At 34.2% G+C, this 26,502-nt stretch overlaps 2 protein-coding genes and 2 pseudogenes across 3 annotated transcripts; 2 read left to right on the forward strand and 2 right to left on the reverse strand.

Moving 5' to 3' along the window:
* Window positions 1-5,933: 5,933 nt before the first annotated feature.
* On the forward strand, window positions 5,934-8,662 carry LOC143630484 (uncharacterized; annotated as a pseudogene). The gene is made up of 4 exons (XR_013153173.1): window positions 5,934-6,112; window positions 6,668-7,462; window positions 7,939-7,986; window positions 8,074-8,662. The product of XR_013153173.1 is annotated as an uncharacterized LOC143630484 (transcript).
* Window positions 8,663-10,002: 1,340 nt separating this feature from the next.
* On the forward strand, window positions 10,003-12,050 carry LOC143630502 (amino acid transporter AVT1I-like). The gene is made up of 3 exons (XM_077099495.1): window positions 10,003-10,113; window positions 10,203-10,810; window positions 11,301-12,050. Exons 1-3 carry the CDS (start codon window positions 10,029-10,031, stop codon window positions 11,814-11,816), a joined length of 1,209 nt encoding a protein of 402 aa, XP_076955610.1. The 5' UTR covers window positions 10,003-10,028; the 3' UTR covers window positions 11,817-12,050.
* A 413-nt stretch (window positions 12,051-12,463) lies between these two features.
* On the reverse strand, window positions 12,464-13,375 carry LOC143630485 (dehydrodolichyl diphosphate synthase 6 pseudogene; annotated as a pseudogene).
* A 1,079-nt stretch (window positions 13,376-14,454) lies between these two features.
* Window positions 14,455-17,796, reverse strand: LOC143630501 (putative serine/threonine-protein kinase PIX13). The gene is made up of 6 exons (XM_077099494.1): window positions 17,665-17,796; window positions 17,256-17,563; window positions 16,237-16,372; window positions 16,005-16,147; window positions 15,235-15,358; window positions 14,455-15,061 (listed from the first exon to the last, which is right to left on the reverse strand). Exons 1-6 carry the CDS (start codon window positions 17,753-17,755, stop codon window positions 14,736-14,738), a joined length of 1,128 nt encoding a protein of 375 aa, XP_076955609.1. The 5' UTR covers window positions 17,756-17,796; the 3' UTR covers window positions 14,455-14,735.
* Between the last annotated feature and the right edge of the window lie 8,706 nt (window positions 17,797-26,502).

Below are 26,502 nucleotides of genomic sequence, written 5' to 3' on the forward strand. Positions count from 1 at the left end.
TATCGTTTTACGTCATTAAAAAACATTACTATATAATTCTAAAAATATGTTATGACCGATTGAACTCGTCGGTTTCAACATTGTACTGGAAGTTGGTTATTATTAGTATTATTTATATATATTTTTTATTTATGACGCCATCCGGGTCACTACCGGTCCGACCTCCCGGGCCAGTCCGACCAGTGGCGGACCCAGGATTTTTTGTCAATGGGGTCCCAATTTTTTCGGTTTACAAAAGTTTTCGGGTCGGTCGTTATTCGGGTCGGGTCGAGGTGAGGAACATAATAAAACACGGAACTATGGTGTCATTGGAAACGAGTAAGTAGAAAGAATCTAAATTAGAAACTAGATGAAACATACACTTTTAATTCATACCCGAAAAACATGAACGTAATCTATATATATGGTCTTACATAATTGACCAAAACATGAAAAAATAACTCTAACACAAATAAATGATTAATTATAATATACATACACAAGGTAAATAATAAAATAATATGCAAAATCCATGTTAACATTATATATGTTGCATGGTGATAATGACTATATGAGAGAAACTAACAAAAAGCACAAATACCCTAACTGAATAACTAAGACTAGGATATTAAAAAAACAACAAAAAAAGGAGTATGGTGGGGCTTGAACCTACAACCTCTCACAAGTAAAACAAGGGACTTTTCACTGTACCAGTTCAATCCTAATAGTATGGGTTCCAAGTATTAATTTTTATGGGGTCCTTACAAAATTTAATATACCGTCTCTAAGTAATTTTTAAAAAACATCGGTGTCCCGGGACCCCGATCAGACCTATGTGGGTCCGCCCCTGAGTCCGACCTGTGACCCGCTAAGACATTCGGGTCGATGTCCGGTCCGGGTCTGAAAACATTAGTTGGGAGGGTTGAGGTTTAGACGTGATGTAAGCCGGACGACACCCTCCACCTTAACTCCTTAAGTAAAAGGAATTAAACATGACATCTCAAATGACTAATACAAGTTCCCGAGTAATATATACATATATATATATATCTAGTGGTAGAGGTGATTCTTAAAGGTTTTACAACTAGAGAAGGGTCGTAAAAAAATCATCCATATATATGTGTGAGTGTGTGTGCGCATACATGTGCATTAACAATCTAATTCACTCCTAAGAGCATTCTCATCCCATTCTTCAAATTTTGTGAGGAGATTCTCTATTTTTTAGAGATAATTAAAAGTGAATGTGAGATTAGGAGAGAGTAAATATTACTGTTCATGGTTAAATTTAGAGATTCACACTGTTCACCTCTATAATTTTTTTATGTTTTTAAAAGTGGTTGTGAGTGAAAGAGAGAGAAAATGTAATGATAAAAGTATAAAAAAAATATAATTTTATAAAAAATGAGAGAGAAAAGATGGTGTTTTTAGTGTAATTATAGAGATGGAGATGGAGATGGAGATGGAGATGGAGATTGAATTGAGAATGCTCTAAGTCATATATATATATATATATATATATATATATATATATGGGGAGGGATAATTTGAGAACATTGTGAGTTTTAAGAACTTTAAGAACCAATTCTAGCCACATATTCAATTAATTATTTGGTTTTTTGTGGTTTTGATTAAACATAAATAAAATATTATGATGTTGGATTAAAAATGTATTTTAATGGATTAAAGGGTATTGTTGTCATTACACAACCAACACATCTTCAATGATTAAATAAGTCAATCTTTCAAATCAATAATTTATTCTATATATTCTCTTTTAAATCTAGTTATTTTTTTTAATTAATACCCCAAAACCTATTATAACAAATTACCAAACTTAAACCATTTTGATCTCCGTTTCTTTATATTGTCATTAAATATAGAAGAACCATCAACTATGAACACATAAAAAAAATGAAAAAAACAAACAATTTTTAGAATAAAAAAAATCAATTTAAAGTTTGACCAGCTTTTTAAATAATAAAAACAAAACATTTGTAAAATAATTAACCGAAATTACATTTACATCAGTTACACAAATTACTCAATTACTATACAATTACACAGATTACATAAATTAGCCAAATTACATCTACACCAATTACACGAATTACATTATTTACCTAAATTACATCTACATCAATTACAAATTACTATATTACATTAATTACCCATCAGTGAAATAAACAAAGTTACGTAAAATTATCAATTACATTTCTTATAAAAGGGTGAAAAGGTAAATAAATTACACAATACAAAATATAAATATTACATAAAATACATATTTCATAAAATATTACTATTTAAATAAATTTAATGTTATTTATGTGTAAATAAAAACCATAATTTAACACATTCATTTTTATCAAAGGATATGATAAGATTTATCTAAAAATAATTGACACATGATAAATTTCAAAAATGACCATATGGACTTAGGGGCTGTTTGACAAATGTTGAACCATTAAGTGCTGAACCATTAAGAGGTTTGAATGGTTAAGTGACTCTGAATCAGTCAGTGCTGAACCAATAAGTGCTGTATGGTTGGACCTCTGAATGATAGTGCTGAATGACTATTTTACCCCTATGAATATTTTGTGTTGAATGAAATGCATCGACTGTACTAAATGATGAATAATTATATAAGAAAAATACAAAATATCATAGAAAATCCAAATTATACATAACTCCTACAAAATCCATGGAAACATACCAAAATCCATATACAATTTTAATTTTAATCATTTGAAATTAGTTGTGTGGCAAATACTGTTCGGGCCATATATGTCCTCAAAGTGTCAAACTCATTTGTTCTTGCATATAACTCTTCCTTGCGTTGCGAAACCTAAAACCAAATAGTAGACTCATAAATAGAAGATTTATTTTGCGTAACATCTCCACTTCATTTAAACACAAGTCAAAGATTTAATCAAATGTTGTTCAACTAGTGAACTAACGAGGCCCTTAATTTCTCATAACGGGTGTTACTAATTATTTAAACCATACTATAATAGTTAAGTCATTCTCACCTAAAGATTGTGTAAGATAAACTTTACAAATGTAACGGGTCCAATGACTCGTGCTCACTTTTGAAGTCATAATAATCAAGATACAATTCAAACGGGCCAAAACGACTCATGCTCACTTTTAAAGTCGTAATAATCAAAATACAATCTAAACGGGCCAAAACGACTCATACTCACTTTTAGAGTCATAATAATCAAAATACAATCTAAACGGGCCAAAACGACTCATACTCACTTTTAAAATCATAATAATCAAAATACAATTCAAACGGGCCAAAAAGACTCATGCTCACTTTTAAAGTCGTAATAATCAAAATACAATCTAAACTGGCAAAATGACTCATGCTCACTTTTAAAGTCGTAATAATCAAAATACAATCTAAACGGGCCAAAACGACTCATACTCACTTTTAAAGTCATAATAATCAAAATACAATCTAAACGGGCCAAAACGACTCATACTCACTTTTAGAGTCATAATAATCAAAATACAATCTAAACGGGCCAAAACGACTCATACTCACTTTTAAAGTCATAATAATCATAGGTAGTGAACACCTATGATACTTATCACAATACAAATCTATTATGCTTTATCCTTTTCGCATCATAAAGTTCTCATCAAATGGAATAAAAACTTATAAACATAAGCGAGTTTTATATGAAAGTAGCCAGAATTACGAACTACTTACCTCATAGCTTGTCACATAGTGCGTCTTGATTCTTTGATCATGCATTCAAGATCCATATGCCGTGTGCGTCCCTTGTCATAGTTCATCAAAAGTCCTATGACATCAACCATTTTATATATGGGTCAAAAGTCCTATTTTCTTACTCATTCAGAAAGTAGTATGATCATGCATTCAAGAATATCATATATATTCTTTCAACTAATATTGAAATATTCAACAATCCTTTAAAATTCATGGTTTTATTTGAGAGGCATTTATACAAACACTCTATAGGCATCATAAGGCTTTATCATCTTTACAACCAGAGAAGATAATCGCGATGAATACAAACTCTGTATAAATAAGCATCAATTTAATTTTCTTCCTGTATGTATGTTCAATGCATACATTCATTATTACTAAGAAAGTTACACGTTCAACATTAAAAAAGTGTAAAACACCAAATAGATTTATGGTATGTAACATAAACTCAAAAGCCATCTATACAGAGTACCAAAGTGAACGAATCAACCCATTCTGACCCGATTAAACCGAATCGATTCAATCCAAACAATAAAAAAAATTTGGTTAAATAGAACCCAGAAATTGATTAAATCAATTGAGGATGGAATAGAAATCCATTGAATCAAAACTAGAAATGGAACCTGGATAGCAGCGAGCATGGAAGGGGAGGGGAGACGTGAGGTGAAGAGCGTGTATGTATGTGGAGGCATGGGAGACCGATGGTGAAGAACATGGGTCTTCTGAATGATTCAGTGAGCTTTTGAAACCAAACACTACTACATCTGACCGAATCAGACAAATTACCATTATATCCCTCATTTAATCTTAGCCACATTTTAGGGGGTGTTTGGGATTGATTATTTTTACCAACTTATAGCTTATAAACTTATTGAAAAGTAATAAGATGTTTGAGATTGCTTATATTATGAGAGGAAAAGTTCCATAAGTTACACTTTTGTAACTTATTAACTTAATGAAAAGTTATAAGGAGGTAAAATAAGGAATCCCAAACACCCCTTTAATACAAAAAAGTCAAGATTTAATTTAAACCCTTGATTATTAAGATCAATGGTTAAAATGAGTTCTTTAGTTCTTACAACTCATATGAGTTCTTAATTGAAATCACCCTATATATATATATATATATATGTTGTGGGAGAGGTGAAGGGGGCGTGAAGCTCCGTAAGATCGGCAACTCTGGCACGAAACACAACAATGCAAGGGTTCTAAATGGGGCGTTGGTGTGAAGGGTTGAAGATTACCACAAGTGTGGGGCGATGTTTAAGTTATACTTTTTAATTAATAATAATTAGTACACAAATCCATCATTTAATTATTCTAGGCAATTTCTTTTTCCTATTTCTTATTACTTGTTACAAAGATAAAAACCCCTAACACAGATGTGAGATCTATGTAAAGAAAAGTTACTTTTTGGTTTTACACTTATATGTTGCTATATAATGTTACTTTTTTAATTTACATTTTATGTTGCTAATAGATTTGAGCTAATCCCTAACGCTACCACACTGGTGGTCTAGTTGCATATTTATACTATATATATATATATATATAATACATGAAATGATGACAAATTAAAACACTTTAAGATTAAGAAATTTACAAATTAACATTGTACAACATACAAAGCACGTTGAAAATGGGTAAAATGGTTTGTTGAAAATATTCAACAAATTTCTTAAACATAGTTACAACTTTGGTTCTTTAACTTTTAACCATATATTCTTTTTAATTTCACATCTAACCCAACTTTCACTTACGATTTTTAATGATTATAATTTTTCACACGTTAATATATTTTTTTTAGAAACAAGAATATATTCTTTTTAATTTGAGTATAATATTACTATAGTTTTTTTAGTTAAAAAATTAGCATTTTACGTAACAGTGTTTGATCCGATTTCGATGTTTTTAAGTTAAACATTAGTAGTGGGTTTTTGTCACCGAAAACCAAATTAAAACCGAAATTGAAACCAAACCATTAATAACAACCGTATTTGTTCTCGCTGTATCGCGCGGACAACCGTGAAATCATTATTTATTTAGTGACAAGTAACTGATGGACGTGGTTAAGATTCCGATGATGATTGCTGGGTGTGAGTTGATAGTGTGTTGTATGATGCCTGGCGAGAGCGTGTGTCTGTGTATGAATAATAATAAACACAACAGGACAGTCGTTCTGCTTCTGACTTTGTTTTTCAGTCCATCAAAATACAGAATGTCATCAGCATATTCATGGTCATCTGGATCTTCTTCGGATGAGGATGAAGGCTTGGATTCATACAGAAAAGAGGGTACCACGCCGTTAGAGTCGCCGGCGGCCGTTACATCGCTCAACGGAAGCTCGGCTGGGGCCACTTCTCCACCGTTTGGCTTGCTTATTATCACCCCCAACTGGTAACTCTTCTTTCTTCTTTACCTAATTTCATTATATACTTATATATAATCTCCTCCCATTTCCAAATACATTTAATTTTCCTTATTTCCAAAGGCGAAATCATTCCTAATCTATATATATACTCTCTAATGAAAGCCTACAAGTTTTGCCACTTGTCACTCCTATATTAAATCACACTCTTTTTAACAAATTTATATTAATAAACTAATAGTTATTATTCTTAAAATTTATGCTTCAAAATTTGTTTATTTAATATTTAATTCCTGTTTTTTTTCAAACATTTGATGTTTATAATTAGCTTTTACTTTAAAATTGTTTTAAAGGCTATTGTACAACGATTGTGTTAATAGTGTTTAACGGGTTTATTGTTTATTTATTAAATATTGTATTTTCAAGAACTACCCGTGTAATACACGGGCCTCAAACTAGTGTATTAATAAAGTATAAATGTATGGTACTTACTTAAATCTAGGATTTGCAGACTAATTATTGAATGGTGTATTTGGCTAAATTTCATTATCTGACATTGTGTTGTTACACAACTCATAATGCAGAAATACGTCGCCCTCAAGATCCAGAAAAGCGCACCTGATTTTGCTCAATCCGCCATACACGAAATCAATATTCTCTCTGCACTAACCCAACACGACCCCGACAACAACAAATGCGTAATACGATTACTAGACCACTTCAACCACACCGGCCCAAACGGTCACCACTACTGCATGGTCTTTGAACTTCTCGGTGACACCATTCTCAAACTAATCAAATACAATCGTTACAAAGGCCTTCCCTTAAACAAAGTCAAAGACATCTGCAGATGCATACTAACCGCTCTAGATTACATACACAGACAGCTTGGTATAATACACACCGACCTAAAGCCAGAGAACATACTTCTTGTTTCCACCATAAACCCTTCAGACGACCCGCTTCGCTCTAAAACATGCCCCATTCTTACCAAACCCGAGGGGGGTGTGAATAATGGTGGTGGGCTGGTCGTTAATGCTATCGAGAGGAAGTTAAAGCAGAGGGCTAGACAGGCGGCTGCTAGGATAACTGCAAGAAGGGCTTCGTTGGGAGGCGTGCGGCCCGTTACCAAGGATGACAGGTGTCTTGATGGGATTGATTTTAGGTGTAAGGTTGTGGATTTTGGTAATGCGTGCTGGGGTAACATGCCGAATGCGGATGAGATTCAAACAAGGCAGTATAGAGCACCTGAAGTTATATTGCAGTCGGGGTACTCCTATTCGGCTGATATGTGGTCCTTTGGTTGCACCGCGTTTGAGCTTGCTACTGGTGAGATGATGTTTGCCCCCAAAACCGGACAAACTTTTAGCCAAGACGAGGTATTTGGAATTTCGTTTTTATAGATTATTTTCTGTCTAGAGGTAGTAGCAACTTTGACCCGTTTAGTTATGAATGGGTTAATATCTTTCGGGTTGGATACACCGGTTACTCGATTGCTACATCTAGTCGTATCTGACTTTAGGGCTGTAAACGAGCCGAGCCAGGGTGGGCTCTGGCTCGGCTCGTTTACAAACCGAGCTGGCTCGGCTCATCAAAAGCTCGAGTCGTATCACTTTTTTTTTTTAGATTTTGCACTATATCTAAACTAGCTAGTTTCAAGCGAGCCGCAAGCTTTTTGAACAGCCTTGTCTAACATTAATGTTTCTGCCCGTTTAACTGAAAATGGCTAGATTTAGTGTTTTTTCTGCTTTCATTAATGGCCAAAATGGTAAAACAACCAAACGCTTATAGGTTTTTAACAGTTTATGAACACCCTTAGATATTATTGTGATTTTGTGATCTGGAATGATTACAGGACCACCTTGCTTTAATGATGGAGATGCTCGGGAAGATGCCACGAAAGGTAATAAATAACTAACTAATTAACAGCAGTCTATTAGTAGTTTTTTACGATGATCTGTATGTTTTGTTGATAACTGGCAAACAACAGATAGCCGTTGGAGGGCTTCGATCGAAAGACTACTTTGACAGATATGGTGACCTCAAACGGATCCGTAGATTGAAACACTGTCCTCTCACATGCTTGCTGACTGACAAGTTTAAATTCAGTGTGCATGATGCACGTGACTTTGCAGACTTCTTGATTCCCATTCTTGATTTTGTACCAGAAAAACGACCCACTGCTCAGCAGTGTTTGCAGCACCCCTGGCTCAACAAATCATCTGAATCTGATGTTCAGAAACTGGATTCTCAGATGTCCAAACTTCAGATTAGGTGTTAAAATTCGATTACAACTGTTTTGTTGTTCAGTGTTGGGAGTAACAGCCAACACGACAGTTGTGATAGATTTTTATCACTTAATAAAGTCTGGACATGTATTAATTTTAAGTAGAGAATTGTTTATGCAGAGTTTATTATAATTACTAGGAGAGGAAAAAGGAAATGGTTAGGTTGGTACAAGTGTTTATGTTGTTTTGGTAGTGTTATTTATTTACTACATTAATTTTGTATGGTAAACATAATATGTAGTTGTATTTTGATTTTGTGACGTATTCAGCTTCTAAGGCTGTTGTACTTTTATCTTTTTTAAAAAAGGACGTGGTTGGATGACGTTCGCCAATCAACTTTTTTGGAATAAGTGTAAACCTTGACCTACTTGCCAACCTTGGTCCATCAACTCCACTAGCTTGCAAGTTGAGTCATGAAATTAACTTTGCTGCTACTAACAATGAAAGAGAATACCATCACCCACGTAATAAAATCTAAACTCTTCTGCTAGTTCTAGTTCTATTTCACCATCTCGTCAAACGAAATCCATATATTGTCCATAAGTACCCTTTTGAGACGATATTGGTGAATGAGTTATCATTTGACATGGAGACTATCCCTAGTAACTTTGCTGCTACTAATATTTTTGCCAATTATTACTACCAACCTTCAATAATATAATAATATATTGTAATAATTGTTTTGTCAAATTGTTACCGAGTACCGACCTTCGGTAACTTTGTTACCACCGACCTTGTTGCTATTGATCTTTAATAACTTTGTTTGTACGAACCTTCTGTGACTATGTCGCTATCAATTAGTAAAATTTGCTAATGACTGTCAATCTATCAGTTACTTTTGATGATTTTTTTTCTATACAACTTTTAACCATCCAAACGCAACCTAAGCTAGGGGTGTTGCTCCTTGTCCCCACAAGCGGCTAGCCCCCCCAGGTCCTGCTAGGGCGGTGCAACCGGTCACGCGAAGGGGTGGGTGCCCCCGTAATCCCTATAAATCCAGGGGCTTTATCTCTTATAACAACTTTCATCTTTTCCGCATCACCTTCCATAATATATTTTTCCCTTTAGGTTTCATTTGTAAATTTTTCATATTTTTTAAGTAAATAATATTAATAAATTTATTCAATAATAGAAAACGTAATTTAAAAATAAAATATATTTCGTTAATGAAAATAAAGATAGATAATAGTTTTTTATTATCTTTCGAGGTTCCTCATTCGTATCAATGTTTATTACGACTTCTCATTTGGTCCTCAAGTAAATGGCGATCATTCAAATTATATCTTGATGACATTAAAATCATAAACACGGGTTGCATGACATGACACGTTTAAACATGATAAGTTTATACATGTCACAAAAGGGTTAAGCAGACTGAACCCGTTTATTAATCATGTGATTAACGTGTAGACCAAATCATTCACCCCAAATTGAGTAAAGAAAATCACACTTATAAAATACTAAAATCTTTCTACTTTTAGTTATAATTTCGGCCCACGTAGGTGTTGCAATAAAATTTTATATATATTGCTATTTTTCAGTTCCTATGAAAAAGAACAAGACCAATTCCATTGAATGCTTCTTGGTCATTTGCAAATTAATACTAATATCAATATTATTCATGCATGCATCTCTTCCTGTCCATCTCTAAACTTTAATGGATCCAGAAAACCAACACCTAATCACTACTGCCACTTCCTCCTTCACCAACACATGCTTCAATGGTCTCAATGCACTATCAGGTTTTAAATTATTAATAACCATTCATATATACAGTATGCATTCTGTATTCAAAACTGTTAACTGTTGATTGTTTTGCAATATTGATCAGGTGTTGGGATCATAACGGTTCCATACGCATTGGCATCAGGAGGGTGGTTGAGCTTGCTACTGCTTTTCACATTAGCCGCCTCAACCTTCTACACCGGCTTACTTATTAACAGATGCATGGATACTGATCCTACAATAAGAAGTTATCCCGACATTGGAGATCGAGCCTTTGGTAAAACCGGTAGAATCATAGTATTAGTCATCATTAACGTGGAGCTTTATTTAGTTGCTACGGGTTTTTTAATCATGGAAGGCGATAATTTAAGCAACTTGTTCCCACATATGGACTTTGATATTTTTGGGGTTCATGTAAGTAGCAAGAAAAGCTTTGTTATTATTGTCGCGGCCATCATACTCCCCACCGTTTGGTTGAATAATATGAGAATTCTTTCGTATATATCAGCAACCGGTGTCCTAGCATCTTTGATCGTGTTAGGCTCGGTCTTATGGGTTGGTATGTTTGATGGTGTCGGGTTTCAGGGAAAGGGTACATTGGTAAACTGGAACGGGATGCCTTCGGCGGTTGGCTTGTATGCTTTCTGTTTTGGTGTGCATCCGGTTCTCCCTACTTTGTATACTTCCATGAGAAACAAACATCAATTCTCAAAGGTAATATCAAACATCTTTTTTGTTTTTCACATCACATAGGTTTTTTCATGTCTTTGTACTAATGTAGTTTTCTCATCATTTTGTGTTATTAGTCGTTTACTGCTATTTTCTTTAGTACCTTTTGTTTTGTTGCTGCTTTGATTCTCCGTGTCACACTTTATGTTATATGGATATTATAATTTACATCTCAGCGCGAGCAATCTCTCTATCTTCCGTGATAGAGGAAATGTTGCCCCCACCCTACTCTCTGTAGACCCCACCATTAATTTTCTATAAGCGATATTTTATGTGTACGTTTGTTTGTTTTATTGTGTAGGTTTTCTACATTTTTTTTGTTTATTTCTAAAAGATAATTTTTTTTCATGTCTTTCTAAGATTTTTATGTTTATTTCTAAATGATTTATGTTAAACATAATTACAAAAACTACGTTATTTCGATATTAACTATATATGATGAAATAATAAAGGTGTTATTGGATCTAAAATGCAGGTGCTGCTAGTGTGTTTTGTTTTCTGTGCGATCACTTACTCGTCAATGGCGGTTGTAGGTTACCTCATGTTTGGTTCAAAGGTTGAGTCACAAATTACCTTGAGCCTTCCTACCGACAAAACAAGCTCACGAGTGGCAATATTCACCATGTTGGTGACCCCGATAGTTAAATATGCACTGCTGGTGACACCAATCGTCGACTCAATTGAAGAACACGTTCTAACTTCATTCAATACTTTCACGTTTAGCCTCTTGATCAAAACAACACTTGTAATAACCTCAGTTGTTGTAGCCATGACACTCCCTTTCTTTGGGGATTTGATGTCACTTGTTGGAGCGTTTTTAATGGTTTTGGCATCGATCATCTTTCCATCCGTGTGCTACTTGAAGATCTCAGGCACTTACAAGACCTTTAGACTCGAGTTGGTGATTATTGGATTCCTTGTGCTCGTCGGGATTTTGGTTGCATTTGTAGGTACTTACAACGCGTTGACAAATATAGTAAGGAAATTATAAGCTATGTGAGCTACTTATAGTTAGAAATCAGGTTTGTAGGGCCTGTGTAATGCATTCCATTCTTCATAAGAATTAAGAATGATGATGCTTGAATATGGATTAGTAGAGAAAAAGTAGTAAACATCTTTTATTTATATCATCGCGAATCGGATGCATATGAGTACATTAAATCATTAGTTACCCTCAACTATGCATTGATCAGTTATCAAGTAGTGTTTTTGTGTCTAATGTACATTTTGCTATGTTTGATCTACACTTTGATTTTCCAATTTCCCGACCTAATGTAATAGATTTTACCGTATGTGTATAAAGATATTAGTTTTCATAAACGCGCTGATATTAACTTAAGTTTAACTTTGGATTTTTTTTAAACCTCATATATACCACTCATTATTGTCTGTTCTGTCCTTAATAGCTTGAGTGAAAACTTTTCAGAATCAACGCAAACGAAACACGCCAGTGGCATTTAAAACAAAAGATTCCTTGTGACTCAGTATCTCTCATATATACGTAGACAGAACTTGATAGAACAATGTGAGATTTGCCTAAGTGGTCACAAGAAGCATATTTTAATTCCTATTGAACATTTGATAGATTGTTAACTTTCTTTTCATTCATATATAAGCTGATTTAGTAGCTAGTAGTAATAATAATATGATGAATGTTCCATAAATAAATTAAGGCATAGCATATACCATCATCAATCAAGCCTGCTTCTTTTTCTTCTCCAAATAATAATAATTGTTCTGGTATTTTAGGATCCCCCATAGCACTTGCCAAAATCCCATCTCAGGCCACAAAGCTTTTGGAGAATACAATAAACTGTTGGTTGATTGCCACAACAGAAAGTTACTAAGCCTTGTCTCACCTGAGCTCCTCACCAATATATCCGGATCCGGAACCACCCCCATATACATATGCTTCTCCAAATCCACCACTTTTATCACATCATTATTAACATTAGTAATATTATTGCTTCCGTCCGGTGCATCTACCAACCCACTCTTCTCCCGACACGCTTCATAAATAGCACGCGGAATCTCATGTGACGAGGTATACGCCACACAGACCAAAAGATAAGTCTTGGTGTTTTTAGCAGTGGCTTCCATTGCCTTCTCAGCAGCAACCCTAACCGGCTCATGCAGTCGGTTCAAATCACCAATAAACAACACTCTTACGCCATATCTGTTTACCATATCCAGTTCTTTCAAAAACCCTTGAATCTTTTCATGCATTATGTCCATAACATACTGGACTTCATCAGTGCGTCTGTTGAAATTATCCAGGCTGAATGCATAGACGGTTACATACTTGACTCCCACCTCGTAGCAGTATTTGAGCACCGACAGAAGCGCAAGGAATCCGGCTTTGTGGCCCGCACCCTCTTCCAGCTTCCACTTCTTGGCGAACCTTCGGTTTCCATCCATGATGAATGCAATGTGTTGTGGGATTGGACCCAATGAGATGACTGCAAAGACGAGTCTTCTCATAGTGCTGTTTAAGCCTCCTAATAACTTGCTAATCACTCCGGATGGTCTTTCGTCTTCCATTCTTTCTGTCAGTTTTCACAAGCTTCACTTCAAATTTAATCGTATTTAAATGGGTAGTGAAGTTATCTAATTTGTTTGTATGTTTGTGTTGATTAATCCACATGAATATATGGATGGAGAGATCGATTTTCAAGGATACATATTTGGAGGCGGCAATTCATCAACTTCAACTTAATTCCCATGAAATCAGCGACTTGCTTCTTGCGTGCGTGCTTTTATACACAAATAACTTTCTTTTTAACACACCCCTCTACCAACCAATGCCCGCGATCGCTGGTGATCTGGCCCACCACCGATTCCAAGCGCATGACATTTTGTCACGAACAAGATTCAAACCATCAACCTCTCTTAAAAGCTTCTATAATTGTTCCTTATTTAAGGATTTCTTAAATTAATATAGAATTTAGCCTAGATCGGTTCGGATAAGCCTTAGGCGAAACTAATGATGACGATTATTAACTCAGGAGAAAATCTAAATAACCTCGATGGTCAGAGTAAAGTTTCTTGCTAGCCGTGGTCTGCTCTTTTTCCTTTTATATAATATTTCCGCCTTCAACTTCAATCATTTTATGTTAATTTATAGAATAGTTATATATTTACCCCTTATTTAAAACAAGCTACCCCACGACTTTTAAACGGTCATAACCTTTTCACACGTAAATACTTTTTAGAAAATTATTCCTAAAAACGAGCATTGTATTCTCTTTAATTTGAGTATAATATTGCTAGAGTTTGTTGATTTTAAAAAATGAACATTTTACGTTATTACGAGTTAGTATCGGCAATGGGTCGGGTCGGACGGGTTTGACTCATGTGTCGGAGATTAGGGCCATAGCAGGTCGATACAAAAACTGGTTAATTTGGTTCGGGTCATTGGGTCCAGGTTGAAAGGGGTCATGTTAAAATGGTATCGGATTCCAAGTCATGGTGACAGATTCCAATTCATTTGTTAAACGAACACATCAAGAATATAATTAGATTCCAATTCATTTCAATTCGAATTCCTATGTTCATATTCCAAATCCAATTCTTTCCGATTGCAAATTTCAATTGCATTATGAATTACGTTAAAAGAACACAGTACAAACAAAAAGAGTGAATATCATTACAAAATTCCAAAACATTGTGTTCTACAAAAACGCTTGTAATAACCACATATATAATCAATTCACAAGACAACATATACAAAAAAATAGATCCAAAAAATGTACATATCGACCACACAACCACACAAAAAACCACGAAGAAAAACTGTTTACGCGGCTTCGCAGACACAACTTTCCCGTGCGTCAAGGGCTATGATGCCCCTAACACTAAAATTAAATAAAAAATGTAAACATGCTACAAAAATAAAAAGAAAAATAAAATTTTAGGTTGTTCCTTTGGCTTTGATAGCATATATTTGTTCCAAAACATCCACCACTTCTTTCATGGAGGGCCGCTTTCGTGGTTCCCCTTCGAGGCAACGAAGGATGACTTGAGAAAGCAGTATTGCACCTTTACTTGAGTACTGACCTTCTATCCTCGCATCCATTATTGTTTTTAACTTCTTCCTGTTTGGGAGCAACGGTTTTGCCCACTCCACCAGGTTATGTTGTGGGCCCGTCCTTTTTGTGTCGAGGGCCCGTAAGCCCGTCATCATTTCAAGCAGCACAACCCCAAAACCATAGACATCACTCTTCACGTATAAATGGCCTGCAGTTAAGACCATAATTAAGGGTTACTTTTAAAACAATGGAAAAGATACATTTGACAAAGTCAAATTAAGTGAGGGTTACTTTTCAACTTCGAAATTGACGCACTGAAACCGCATAAAAAAGAGGGCATCATCATTAATATTATTATTGTTTTTAAAATAGAGAAGTCACCTGTAGCAATGTATTCAGGAGCAGCATAGCCATGCGTCCCCATCACTCTTGTCGTTACGTGTGACACTCCACCCGAAGGACCCAGTTTCGCCAACCCAAAATCTGAAATTTTTGCATTGTAGTTCTACAAATAGTCATAAAATAAAAATCAATTACCAACAAAACCACCAAATTACAAATAGCATATACATATACCACAGTAACCACACATATATAGGGGTTCAATGCAGAACCACAATAATGTGATAACTATGAGAACCAATTAGAAGTATAAGACATTCATTTATTATTAAAGAATAAATGAGAAAGATATAATCCTAAAAGATTAGATGGTTTTTCTCGTTAATTAATTAATTTTCCTGCTTTAGCTCATTTGTCTGCCTCCTAACAAGTTTCGTGCTCGTGTTCATCAAAGGGTTATATTGAATCGACATGTGTGTAGATGTTTATAACATACGAATACACATAAATTTATCTGCACAAATGCATATATAAATTCAAGTATATTTACATAGCCATAATTTATTTTTATTCTCTTGTTAGAATCTTAGATAAATACACAAAAAAATGAATGTTCTGCATTGGTTCCTACAGTGCTAACACTCATATTTTTCTTTTGTCCCCATATTGTGCACGCAAATTGAAAACATGGGGATAAAAGAGAAATAAGGATTTGAAATAAATCAAGGAACGGTGAGGCCCATTAAGAAAGATATTATATATAAGCAAAAGTAGAAAGGTAAAAGTTAAAAAATTAAAAAATGTCTCACCCCGTCAAGCAATATATTAGAGGCCTTAATATCCCTATAGATGACATTATCATCTGAACTGTGTAAAAAGGCTAGTCCCTGAGCTGCACCTATGGCTATTTTGAGCCGTAAATTCCAAGAAAGCGGTTGAAGTGCAGAACCACCTGCACAATGAACAAGCCAAGTAATAAGTTTCAAAGATCAAGTAAGATAAGAATATATTTTACAGTTTTGACTCAATACATTCACATACGTCTAAACAGATGGTTTTCTAAGCTTCCCTTCTGCATAAACTCATATACAAGTAAAAGGTCTCTATCCTCCCTGCAGTACCCAAGTAGCTTCACCAAGTTAGGATGAGAAAGCCGTCCCAAGAAGTTCACTTCCGACTGCAATTTTATTCCAAAAATCCATTTTTGTCAACCCAAACTACTCGTTTTTCTAATTTTGTATAATAACTGTTAAACAAACAAAATAAAAACGAAACGAGACGAATTGGTTTAAAAAACACTTAAGTCCCTAAATCCATGGTGCAAGCACAACCAAATAAGCTTTATGTACAACATGAAGGTGTATCTCTCATTTATTTTACATATCATCCTTTGTATCATGCAAGCCTAACTTTGACCAATTGTGACCCTTGGGTTGTTATGGCGGTTTTTACATATGAGCCTCCTACATACCCAAGTGGCTAAGTTTGACCAACTTCTGAGGCGATTTGATTTTTTTGGTTGTTTTTTACATATGAGACTCCTACATGCCCTATCTTTGACCAGCTATGATTAATTTTGACATTTCAGTTGGTTTTACATGTGAGCCTCTTAAATGCCTAACTTTGACCAATTTTGACATTTCGGTTGTTTTTACATATGAACCTCCTACATGGCCTAATTTTGAGCAATTTTGGTAAATTTTGATATGTTCTTACATAAGAGCTTCCTACATGCCTAAACTTTGACCAAATTTGGTTGTTTTCACATATGAGCCTCCTATATGCCCTAGCTTTGATCAACTTTTGACAAACATTGACCCTTTTGATGTTTTTACATATGAGCTTCTTACAAAGCCTAATTTTGACCCGAACGTGCATAAGGCCCCAAGGCGTTTTATAAAACCAAGCCAGATGGAAACATACTATTGATGCAAACATTTAAGAAATAGCAAGAAATACCATCATAATTTCACATTTAATACACATGTACCGAATCTATCTAACAATCAAGAAAGTATATATATATATATATATAGAAAGAAAGAAAGAAAGAAAGGTACCTGCCATTCTTGGAAGCCTTGAACACTTTCATGATTCAATTTCTTGATAGCGACCATGAAGCCAGTGCCATTCTTGGAGGGCAACATTGTCTTTTCATCGACCCAGCCCTTGTAGACAGTCCCAAAACCTCCGACGCCCAAAACCATATCAGACTTAAAGTTCCTGGTGCAGGCCTTCAAATCGGAGTAGGTGTAGACCTTCAAATCAGGCGCCGGCAACACCTCTCCAGAGAATACACTGTTGACGGTGCTGGTGCTGGTGCTGGTGGTTGATATTCCGACGCCGTTACTCGTACCAATTGACGTCCCTATACATAACATAACATAACATAACATAACATAACAGGGTGGGTTACTTCAATTAATAATAATAATAATAATAAATAAAAAAAGGTGGGGACTGACTGACCTGTGGCTGTGGAAGAAGGTTTGGTATTGGAGCTGGGATTGCCGGAGATGGTGGACGGAGCAGAAGAAGAAGAAGTTATGCAGTTTCCCATTAATGTTGATGAAGAAGAAAACAAACAAGTGGTTGCTATTGTGTCATCATCATATCATATGGAGGGAGGGAGATGATGATGAAGAAGAACAAGTCTTCTCTTTCTTCAAGAGAGAGAATTTGATTTATCTGGATTTTCTTTTCTTTTCTTTTCTTTTCTTTTGGTTGGGTTGGACTTTTGAAAGTAAGTAATCAAACATATATGTTTTTATTTTCCACGGTCCTTGTTTCTTCCTTCTATTCTCTCTCAAAACTTACTCATCATTCTTTTTACATTTCCGGTGGATGTGGTGGCATCACTCTTCACACACCCCACCCAATCAAATAGTGTCACATCATAAACCTCAAATCTATCACATGTGATGGTTTTTTAATAAGGGTGGTGGTGTATGATGGAATTTTTTTGTTTTTGTTTTGTTTTGTTTTTGTCCGATGTCTTGTGTTTATCGTGTTTACCTTTGTAAAATGTTTTTAGAAGAATGTGGTCCATGTGGAGGTAGAGTATAAATTCCAAAAGATAAATACAAAACATATCATATAAGTGATATAACAGCAGGTTTAAAGTTAAAAATTAAAACCCCAAATACTCCACTACTCTCTCTTGTGTTCCGCCCAAATACTCCACAACCCAAACATATCATATAGCCTTCAACACTCACACACACATATACATATATACACCCACATATACATATACATACACTCACCATCACCACCTTCTACCAATTCCCCCAAATTCTCACAAGCCCTAATCTCACCACCACCACCAATGGTCGGATCCGAAAGATCCAGCCCGCCAATTCATCCTCCAGCGACGAAGCCGAACACTCATCCGACGGATCCGAATCCGACCCACCACCTCCACCACCACCACCACCACCTTCCGATCGACCCGACTCCCACCAAACCCAGATCCAAAACCCCAATGTTTTGGTTTTGGTTTTATATTGTTTTTTTTTATTTAAACACCCCCTCCTCCCAACGGCTACATCCCAACGGTACAATTTCTTAGAAACCACCACTCATCAAGCGTGATAGCTATCACGCAAATCCCATCTTTATCGCATGACAAGGGGGCGGCGGCGGTGTGGAGAAGGTCACCACGCGTGATGGGTGATCCATCACGTGGTGCCCCGTCCCCCCCCCCCCCCCCCCGTAACCCATTCTATCCTATTCCTATTCTTGCTGCTTTACTTTACTTTATTATTACTAGACTAGAGTCCGACAACAATTTATTTCAATAAATCATTTTAACTACACTTTGTCTGTCAGCGTTAGTTAGTTAGTTAATCTATATATTTTAATTTAACTAACTAACTTAGAACTTGTGTTCAAATCCTATGAGTTTTTGCTTATCTGGTATAGGAGAGGAAGTGGAGATTTAAGACAAGGTTTTATGTTCGAATCTGATGCTAATAAGGTCTTACTGTAACGAGTTTTCGGACGGTAAAAGTAAGGAATCCCAAACACCCCCTAACAACAACAAAAGGTAATTAATAGTTCCAAGTTCCTATTCATTTATGAGAGTGTTCGGTAGACTAAATGAACTGAATCACCTATTACTTTGTTTATTCCATTCTCTTTAAAACATCATAAATTCATTATATCCACCCCTACTTGTTTTATTTTTCATTTAATTCCATCTTTCACCCTACATCACCTCCACCACCCGCCCGTCACTACCACTGACCACCCTCTCCGTGTGCAGACCACCATCATTGTCGCCACAGACCCACCACCGCTAACACCCACACCCGCCCCTTCATTACTGGGTCGACCACCAGCCACCATAATTTACCGCCTCCCACCACCACCACCCACCATTACCCTTACCATAATCACCATCGCCACTTACCGCCAATTTTGTTTTATTCCTCCATCTTTTTTGCCTACCTAACAGCATAAAATAATAATCTATATCATTCCTATTACTATATGGTAACCATAAAAGACAATGGAATAGTTATGATCAATTTCATTTTTGTCTATTCAATTCCCCCATCCATTATATTCTCTCGTTTATTCTATTAACTCATACCAAATAGACCCTATGTGTTAGCCACAATCAAAGTTGGAAGACGACAACTCATTATTGGTTTGATCTCGATGAGCAATTAACATATCGCAACTAAGTATTGTCGTCCAAAAAGTAACGAGCTTTGTCGGTTGAACTGACACAACTAATGAACATGTTGGTTCTTATGACAACGGTTCATAAAGTGCAAACCGAACAAGTTGTGTGCTTAGTTCTCCATTAGCCCGGTTGGACCAGTTCAGTCATAAAAACATTAGTAAAATGTTGAGTATTCATTAATATGATTTAACACTGTCATACAATGACGATAATAACCAAATAATGAATATAAGGTAATTTGTAGTTTAAATTTAAAGAGTTTAGTAACAGCAACAACAATCATATTTGGTAGAATCTCATGTATTGCAAAGCTATTGATAATGTTTAGGAAAGTAAGATATAGACAAATAATATGTCTATCTCAAAGGATAGATAATTTGCTTATAAGAATACCTTTGGTGTTAAAAATTATACATGAACCTGTAAATATATATTAGAAAAACTAGTTTTTATCCCCCGTATTACGGGGGTTGTTCTATATTATTTGTTTCTAATATATATTTATTTTTTGAATTTTTATCATTTTTATTGTATGAAAGTTAATAATATGCTTATGGTTTGATGATGAATTGTTTCACAAATAAATGAGATGTTATAACCCGGTTTAAAGGCTATATGGTTTGATGAGACCAAAGACCCGTTTATATTTTTTTTACTACAAATTGGTTTTTTAATTATAAATAATATATATCTTTTTTTAAATAAATCATATATTAATTTTTATTATCTCCCTACTTTATAGGATTATTATATCAACTATTTGGTGAGATTAGTTTTTAATTTAATGAGGCGTTATAACCTGTTTAAGAAATATATGGGTTTGATAAGACCTATACCCGTGAATTCGGGTCAAATGCATGAGAAGCCTCCATTTAAAAATCAAGCAAATTTGGTGACTCCAAAAAAGGGGAAGCGACCATATCGCGACACCTAGGATTTTTGGGTTTTCGTTTATATATATTATAGACTAGTTTGAGCCTCCCGTATTACGGGAGTTTATTTAAGTTTTTGTTTTTAATCGTTTTGCTATTTTATGATAATTTATTTTATTTTTTAACGTAGTTTGTTTTAATTTAATACATATATATTAGTTTGTTATATATTTTTTTGCGTTTGGGTATTTTCAATTGAGATGTGTAGGTTTTTTAGATTTTTAACGAACAAAAATACACGAACACGAACATGTTGGTTTTTTAAATGAACAAACATGACCACAAATATTTGTCTAATGAAAAAGGGGACGTTGATGTAGTTAAAGATGGCGGGTAGTATCGAAAGTTAACTGGCGATGGAGATGATAGACCAAGAATGGAGAACATGTAAAGAAGATAAATTAAATTAGGGTTTGAGGATGAAGATATTTACCAATAAATAAGATCTTATAACCCATTTGAGAGCTATTAGGGTTTGGTATTAGGGTTTGGTAAGACCCATAACCCGTGAAATTTATTTTTTGATGATTAAGGGGTTATTTTACAAATAAATGAGATGTTATAACCCATTTAAGGGTTATTCAGGTTTGGTGAGACCCATGACCCGCAGAAAAGTATTGTTTGATTATGAAAGAGTTTCACAAATAAATGAGATATAACCCATTTAAAGACTATCTGAATTTGGAAAGACCCATACCCGTGATTTCGGGTCAAATGAATGAGAAGCCTTCAATAAGAAATTAAGCAATCTGGTGGCTTTAGAGAATGAGAGGAACAACCTGAGAACGACACGTAGGATTTATGATAGTCAATTACATGAGTTCCCAAGTCTTTAGCCTATAAATGTTATCCTCCATTGGTCTTCGGTCTCTTTTAATTTTCACTCTTTTACTTTTTCACCTTGACCTTCTCCTTCTTCTTACTCATCGCTAGCTAATTCTACACTTGATCGTCACTTCCGTAATTGAACATATCTTTCTCATTCACCCTTCCCCAGCTCAATCCATCCATCCAAATCTAGCATCATTACCATTGTTGAACTTAGAACTTGCAGCAACCTCTCATGTCAAAGTTGAAAGTTGCAACTCGCTCTTGGTTCGACCTCAACTCAATAATGTGGTACAATCATTAATGCAATTTAATGTATCAATTGACTTGGCTCAAAAATATGTTGATCCATATGACTGACTATGGTATGAAGAGTGCATTCAGACGATTGATCATGGTCTAATGGTCCGGTGTGGTTTGGTTATGAAAAAATATGGTAAATGTTGAATATACAAATTACATGAACAATATTTTGAGAGAGTGTTCAAAATAAAATATAGTATAATATTTCATATAACTAGATAAAAAGTATATATGTATATGTATATATAAAATAGCAAATAACATTCAGACCGAGTCAACCTTAAACTGGTAACATTACTTATTAGTTAAAACTATCTATAAATATAGCCACGATAAGCAAAGCTCAAACCCATATTACCCGCCGGGGGCGATTATTTCGGTAAGCCCGAAATTTTTAAAAACTAAAAGTTTATATATTTCTTTTCGAAGAAAAATATTAAGTATTGTTGATGTTTAAACTCAATTACCCGATTCATTAAAACATTTTCATATATAAATAAAAAGTAAAAATTTTGCACAACGCAAATTATAATTAATAACCTCATTAAAAAAATTAATTGTTTAAAATCAATAAAAAAAAACTCTTTTTACTAAAGGCTCAATGTTTTCTCGTTTTCGGCTAAATTTTTTTAACGATTATCGAGAATGGTCATGTTAAAAGACAAAACTCTTTTATCAAATATTATTTCCATGTGTTGTTGTATGCATAATATATAATTTTTTTTTATCATCAATTCATTTGGTTTTAATTAACATTTAACACAAACCAAACTACATCTGGATATATAAATCTTTTGTTGTGTTTGTATAATTATGCATAACATATCCGTTGTGATTATTATGTCTATTCATAAAATGATTCATCAGATAGGATTTTATTGGGAGAATATGAGTGTGACCAAAAAGTTGTACAGAACAAGGTTAACGACAATTCTATTATTGTAATCTAGCAAGGATGAAAGATGTCTTATGATAAAACAAAAATTGTAGTTTGTTAACTATTGGATAGTCGTTATTTTCATAATGTGGATTTGAGAGTGACCAAAAAAGATCCTTTATATACAATGTTAACGACACTTCTATGATGTAATCTAGCAAGAGCATTCTCAGCCCGTTTCCTAAAATAATGTGAGGGTGATTTGTAAATTATATGATATGGTTATGAGTGGTTGTGAGTAGATGAGGGAGAAAATGTTATATGAGAAAGTTAAATCTGGGGATTCACTGTACATACCTTATAATTTTTTAATATTTTTTGAAAGTAGCTGTGAGTAGAAGAGAAATAAAATATAATGATAAAGGTATAAAATGTATTATTTAATTAAACAGTAGAGATAAAATGCAGTGATTTTTAATGTAATTATATGATATATATGGATATACGGTAGGGAATGGGCTATGAATGCTCTAAGGGCATGCAAATGTCTAATGATATAACAAACATTGTGGCTTGTTAATCGTTTGATAGTCGTGATATTCATAATCCGAATCTATAGCATGACATGTTATGTATGAGGAAGGTAAAGATGTCCGATGTTGCTTTCAAAATTTGATTAAGCCGCTTGATCTATAGAAACTATTATTTTTTATAACAGCTCATAGAATTATTATCCTTAATTATATTAGTAACTCATGTATTACAATGGGTAAAAATAATATAATATTAATAAAAAAATTGTTTACATATTCGATATAAGTTATATGTGAAATCAAACATGAATTATATGTCATAGCATATAAAACAATTATAATTATTAAAAAAAATCAATAATGCCAAATAATGAGTAAGGTACAACAATTTCTCATAAACGAAATTATATATTACACTAATTATAATAGTGACGAAGGATTAGAACATAAATTGTTCATAAAGGAAATAATTCGATAGAATATAAACCCGAACCGCTTGTTCAAATTAATATAAAGCTAAAAATATATGAATAAATAAAATTTGACTTTTAAGTCATAAAATATTATCCTTTAAAATAATCCGTTTTGACTCAAACTATTCTGATCACAACACTTTTTTACCCGTTCGTTTTGAGCCGAAATAACTTGATACTCTTTTAAAATAACTTGTTTTGACCCGAACTTATTTTACTCAAAAAATACATTGACCTAAACTTGTTGTGAACCAAACACGAACCCGGCCAGCTGGTTTAAATTAATATCAAACTAAGAATACATGAATAATAAATTTTATTTTTAAATTAGAAAATATTATGATTTAAAATAAACGATTCGACCTGAATTTATTTGAATTGTAACCATTTTTGACACGCATGTTTTGACTGTACCAATTTGATATTCTTTTAAAACAACTCATTTCGAATCGAAAACTTTCCGTTCATAACTTGTTTCGAGCCGAACTAATTTTACTAAAAAACCATTGACATGAACTAAATATGAGCATAATCCGCATGTTTAATTAACATAAAAACTAATAAGACATAAATAATAAATTTATCTTTGTATCTATATATAGGGTTGTGCAACGGTTCAGAACCGAACTGAACCGAACCGAAATGGAACCGAACCGGAACCATTAAATGCTAAATATAAGAACCGGAACCGGAACCGGACCGTATTTTAATGGTTCTGGTCTGGTTCAGAACTGAGTTAAACGGTATTGTGTAAACGGTTCTTGCCGGAACCGGTTTTCAATTAAACATCTAAATATAAACTATTAGAATGTGCAAGAAACAAACTATAATCCAGAAAATAAACATTATCATATCAACAAATTATATTTTAATGGAGGAGATTCGATATAGATTAGAATGACTCAAAATATTTAAAAGAAAAACAACTATATCTTAAAACAAATTTAGGGCAATGGAAGATGATTATCGTTAATGGATTGCATATAACCGAGAAAGTGATAACGTGGATGGTCGCTAGTACATGGCAGTTAGAAAACCTACTAAACATATAGGATTTTAAATATAATCTTCAAAGTTTAAACCTAACCCGGTTCTAGCGGTTCTTTAACTGGAACCGCCGGTTCTAACTGGAACCGAAGCGGGAACCATTTTCACCTAAATTTAAGAACCGGAACCGGACCCGAAATACAATAATACGGTTTGGATCTTGCGGTTCGGTTCCGGTTCCGTGGTTCTAGCGGTTCGGAACCACGAATTACTAACCCCTATCTGTATATAAAGTTTTATGAAACATTGTAGCTTTTGCATTTGTTTTTGAAAGTCATGCAAAACAAGAGGTTTAATCTTACACGCACACATATAAAATAACCATAACCATCTTTTAGTTGAAATTGAACAAGCTTGCTCACTCACATATAAAGGAACGATCTTAGTCAATTGATCAAGCTGTTGAAACCACCATTTTAACTTAGAAAATAATTTAATTGAGACAATTAAAAACTATTAATACAATAATTTTAAGAAAGTCATGATTGGTTTAATTAATTGTCAATGGGGTGATGGTCCATTGGCAGAGGCAACGCCTTTAAACACCTAGCTTTGAAAATGGTGGTTTTGGGTTCAAGTTCCATAGACAACAAGGATTAAAAGAAGTTCACCATTCAAAAAAATAATAATATTTTTTTGGAACGACCAACTAAGTAACGTCGGGTACTTCGTATGTGGCCCCCATTGGCTAAAGGTAGCCCGAGCCGGCCACGAGTCCGGACGGACTGGGCCCCTAGCGGTCCACCTATTGAGGGATTCCCCGGATAAAACCCGACTCCCACGCTCGCCAAACGGCACGACAGCGAGGAACCGATAAAACCGGGTGAGATCATGACTCGAACCCTGGCAAGCCATGATCATTCCTCATATCTCCCATATAAATTGGTGATAGTAAGATTTGAACATCCTACCTTTCACTAGTAAAGTGCGTGCTCTACCATTGAGCCGCATCCAATTTAAAAAAAATAAAATAATAATAATAACAATAATAGTAATAATAATAATTGGTTTAATTGAGGTAGTTAATAAATATTAATAGTAATAAATGCATTAATTGTTATATCATTTAACATAAAAATTACTAAATTGGAGGAATAGCAATTAAAAAATTAGTTAACTGGGTGTAATATGTATAAATGAAAATTGATTAATTGGTATCCTATATGGATGACATATTTAAAGGTCATGTTGAAAACTTGTTTTGTTTTAATAGATTAGTTAGATATTTGAGTGAGTTTTTTTAAGACGAAAGAAACATACCACTGTAAGAACACCTCATAATTCAGGTTTCAAAATTAATATTATAAAATTTCAAGTCTTAACAATCACCCATCTATAAAACCATAAATTCACAAAGCCTCGGAGCATTCTCATTCCATTATCCATCTTTATATCTGTGATTACAATAAAAACATCATCTTTTCTCTTCCATTTTCAATTAAATAACATTTTTTATACTTTCATCATTACCTTTTAACTCTCATTCACTCACAACCATTTTTAAAAAACATTAAAAAACTATTGAGGTGAACATTGTGTTTCTTCAAATTTAGCCATGAAAAGTAACATTTTCTCTCTCCTCCTCTCACAACAACTTTTAACCATCTCTAAAAAATGGAGA

The sequence above is a fragment of the Bidens hawaiensis genome, unplaced genomic scaffold, assembly GCF_021521415.1.
Source record: "Bidens hawaiensis isolate Kalapana, Puna unplaced genomic scaffold, B.hawaiensis_p1.1 tig00005680_1, whole genome shotgun sequence".
Classification (NCBI taxonomy): domain Eukaryota; kingdom Viridiplantae; phylum Streptophyta; class Magnoliopsida; order Asterales; family Asteraceae; genus Bidens; species Bidens hawaiensis.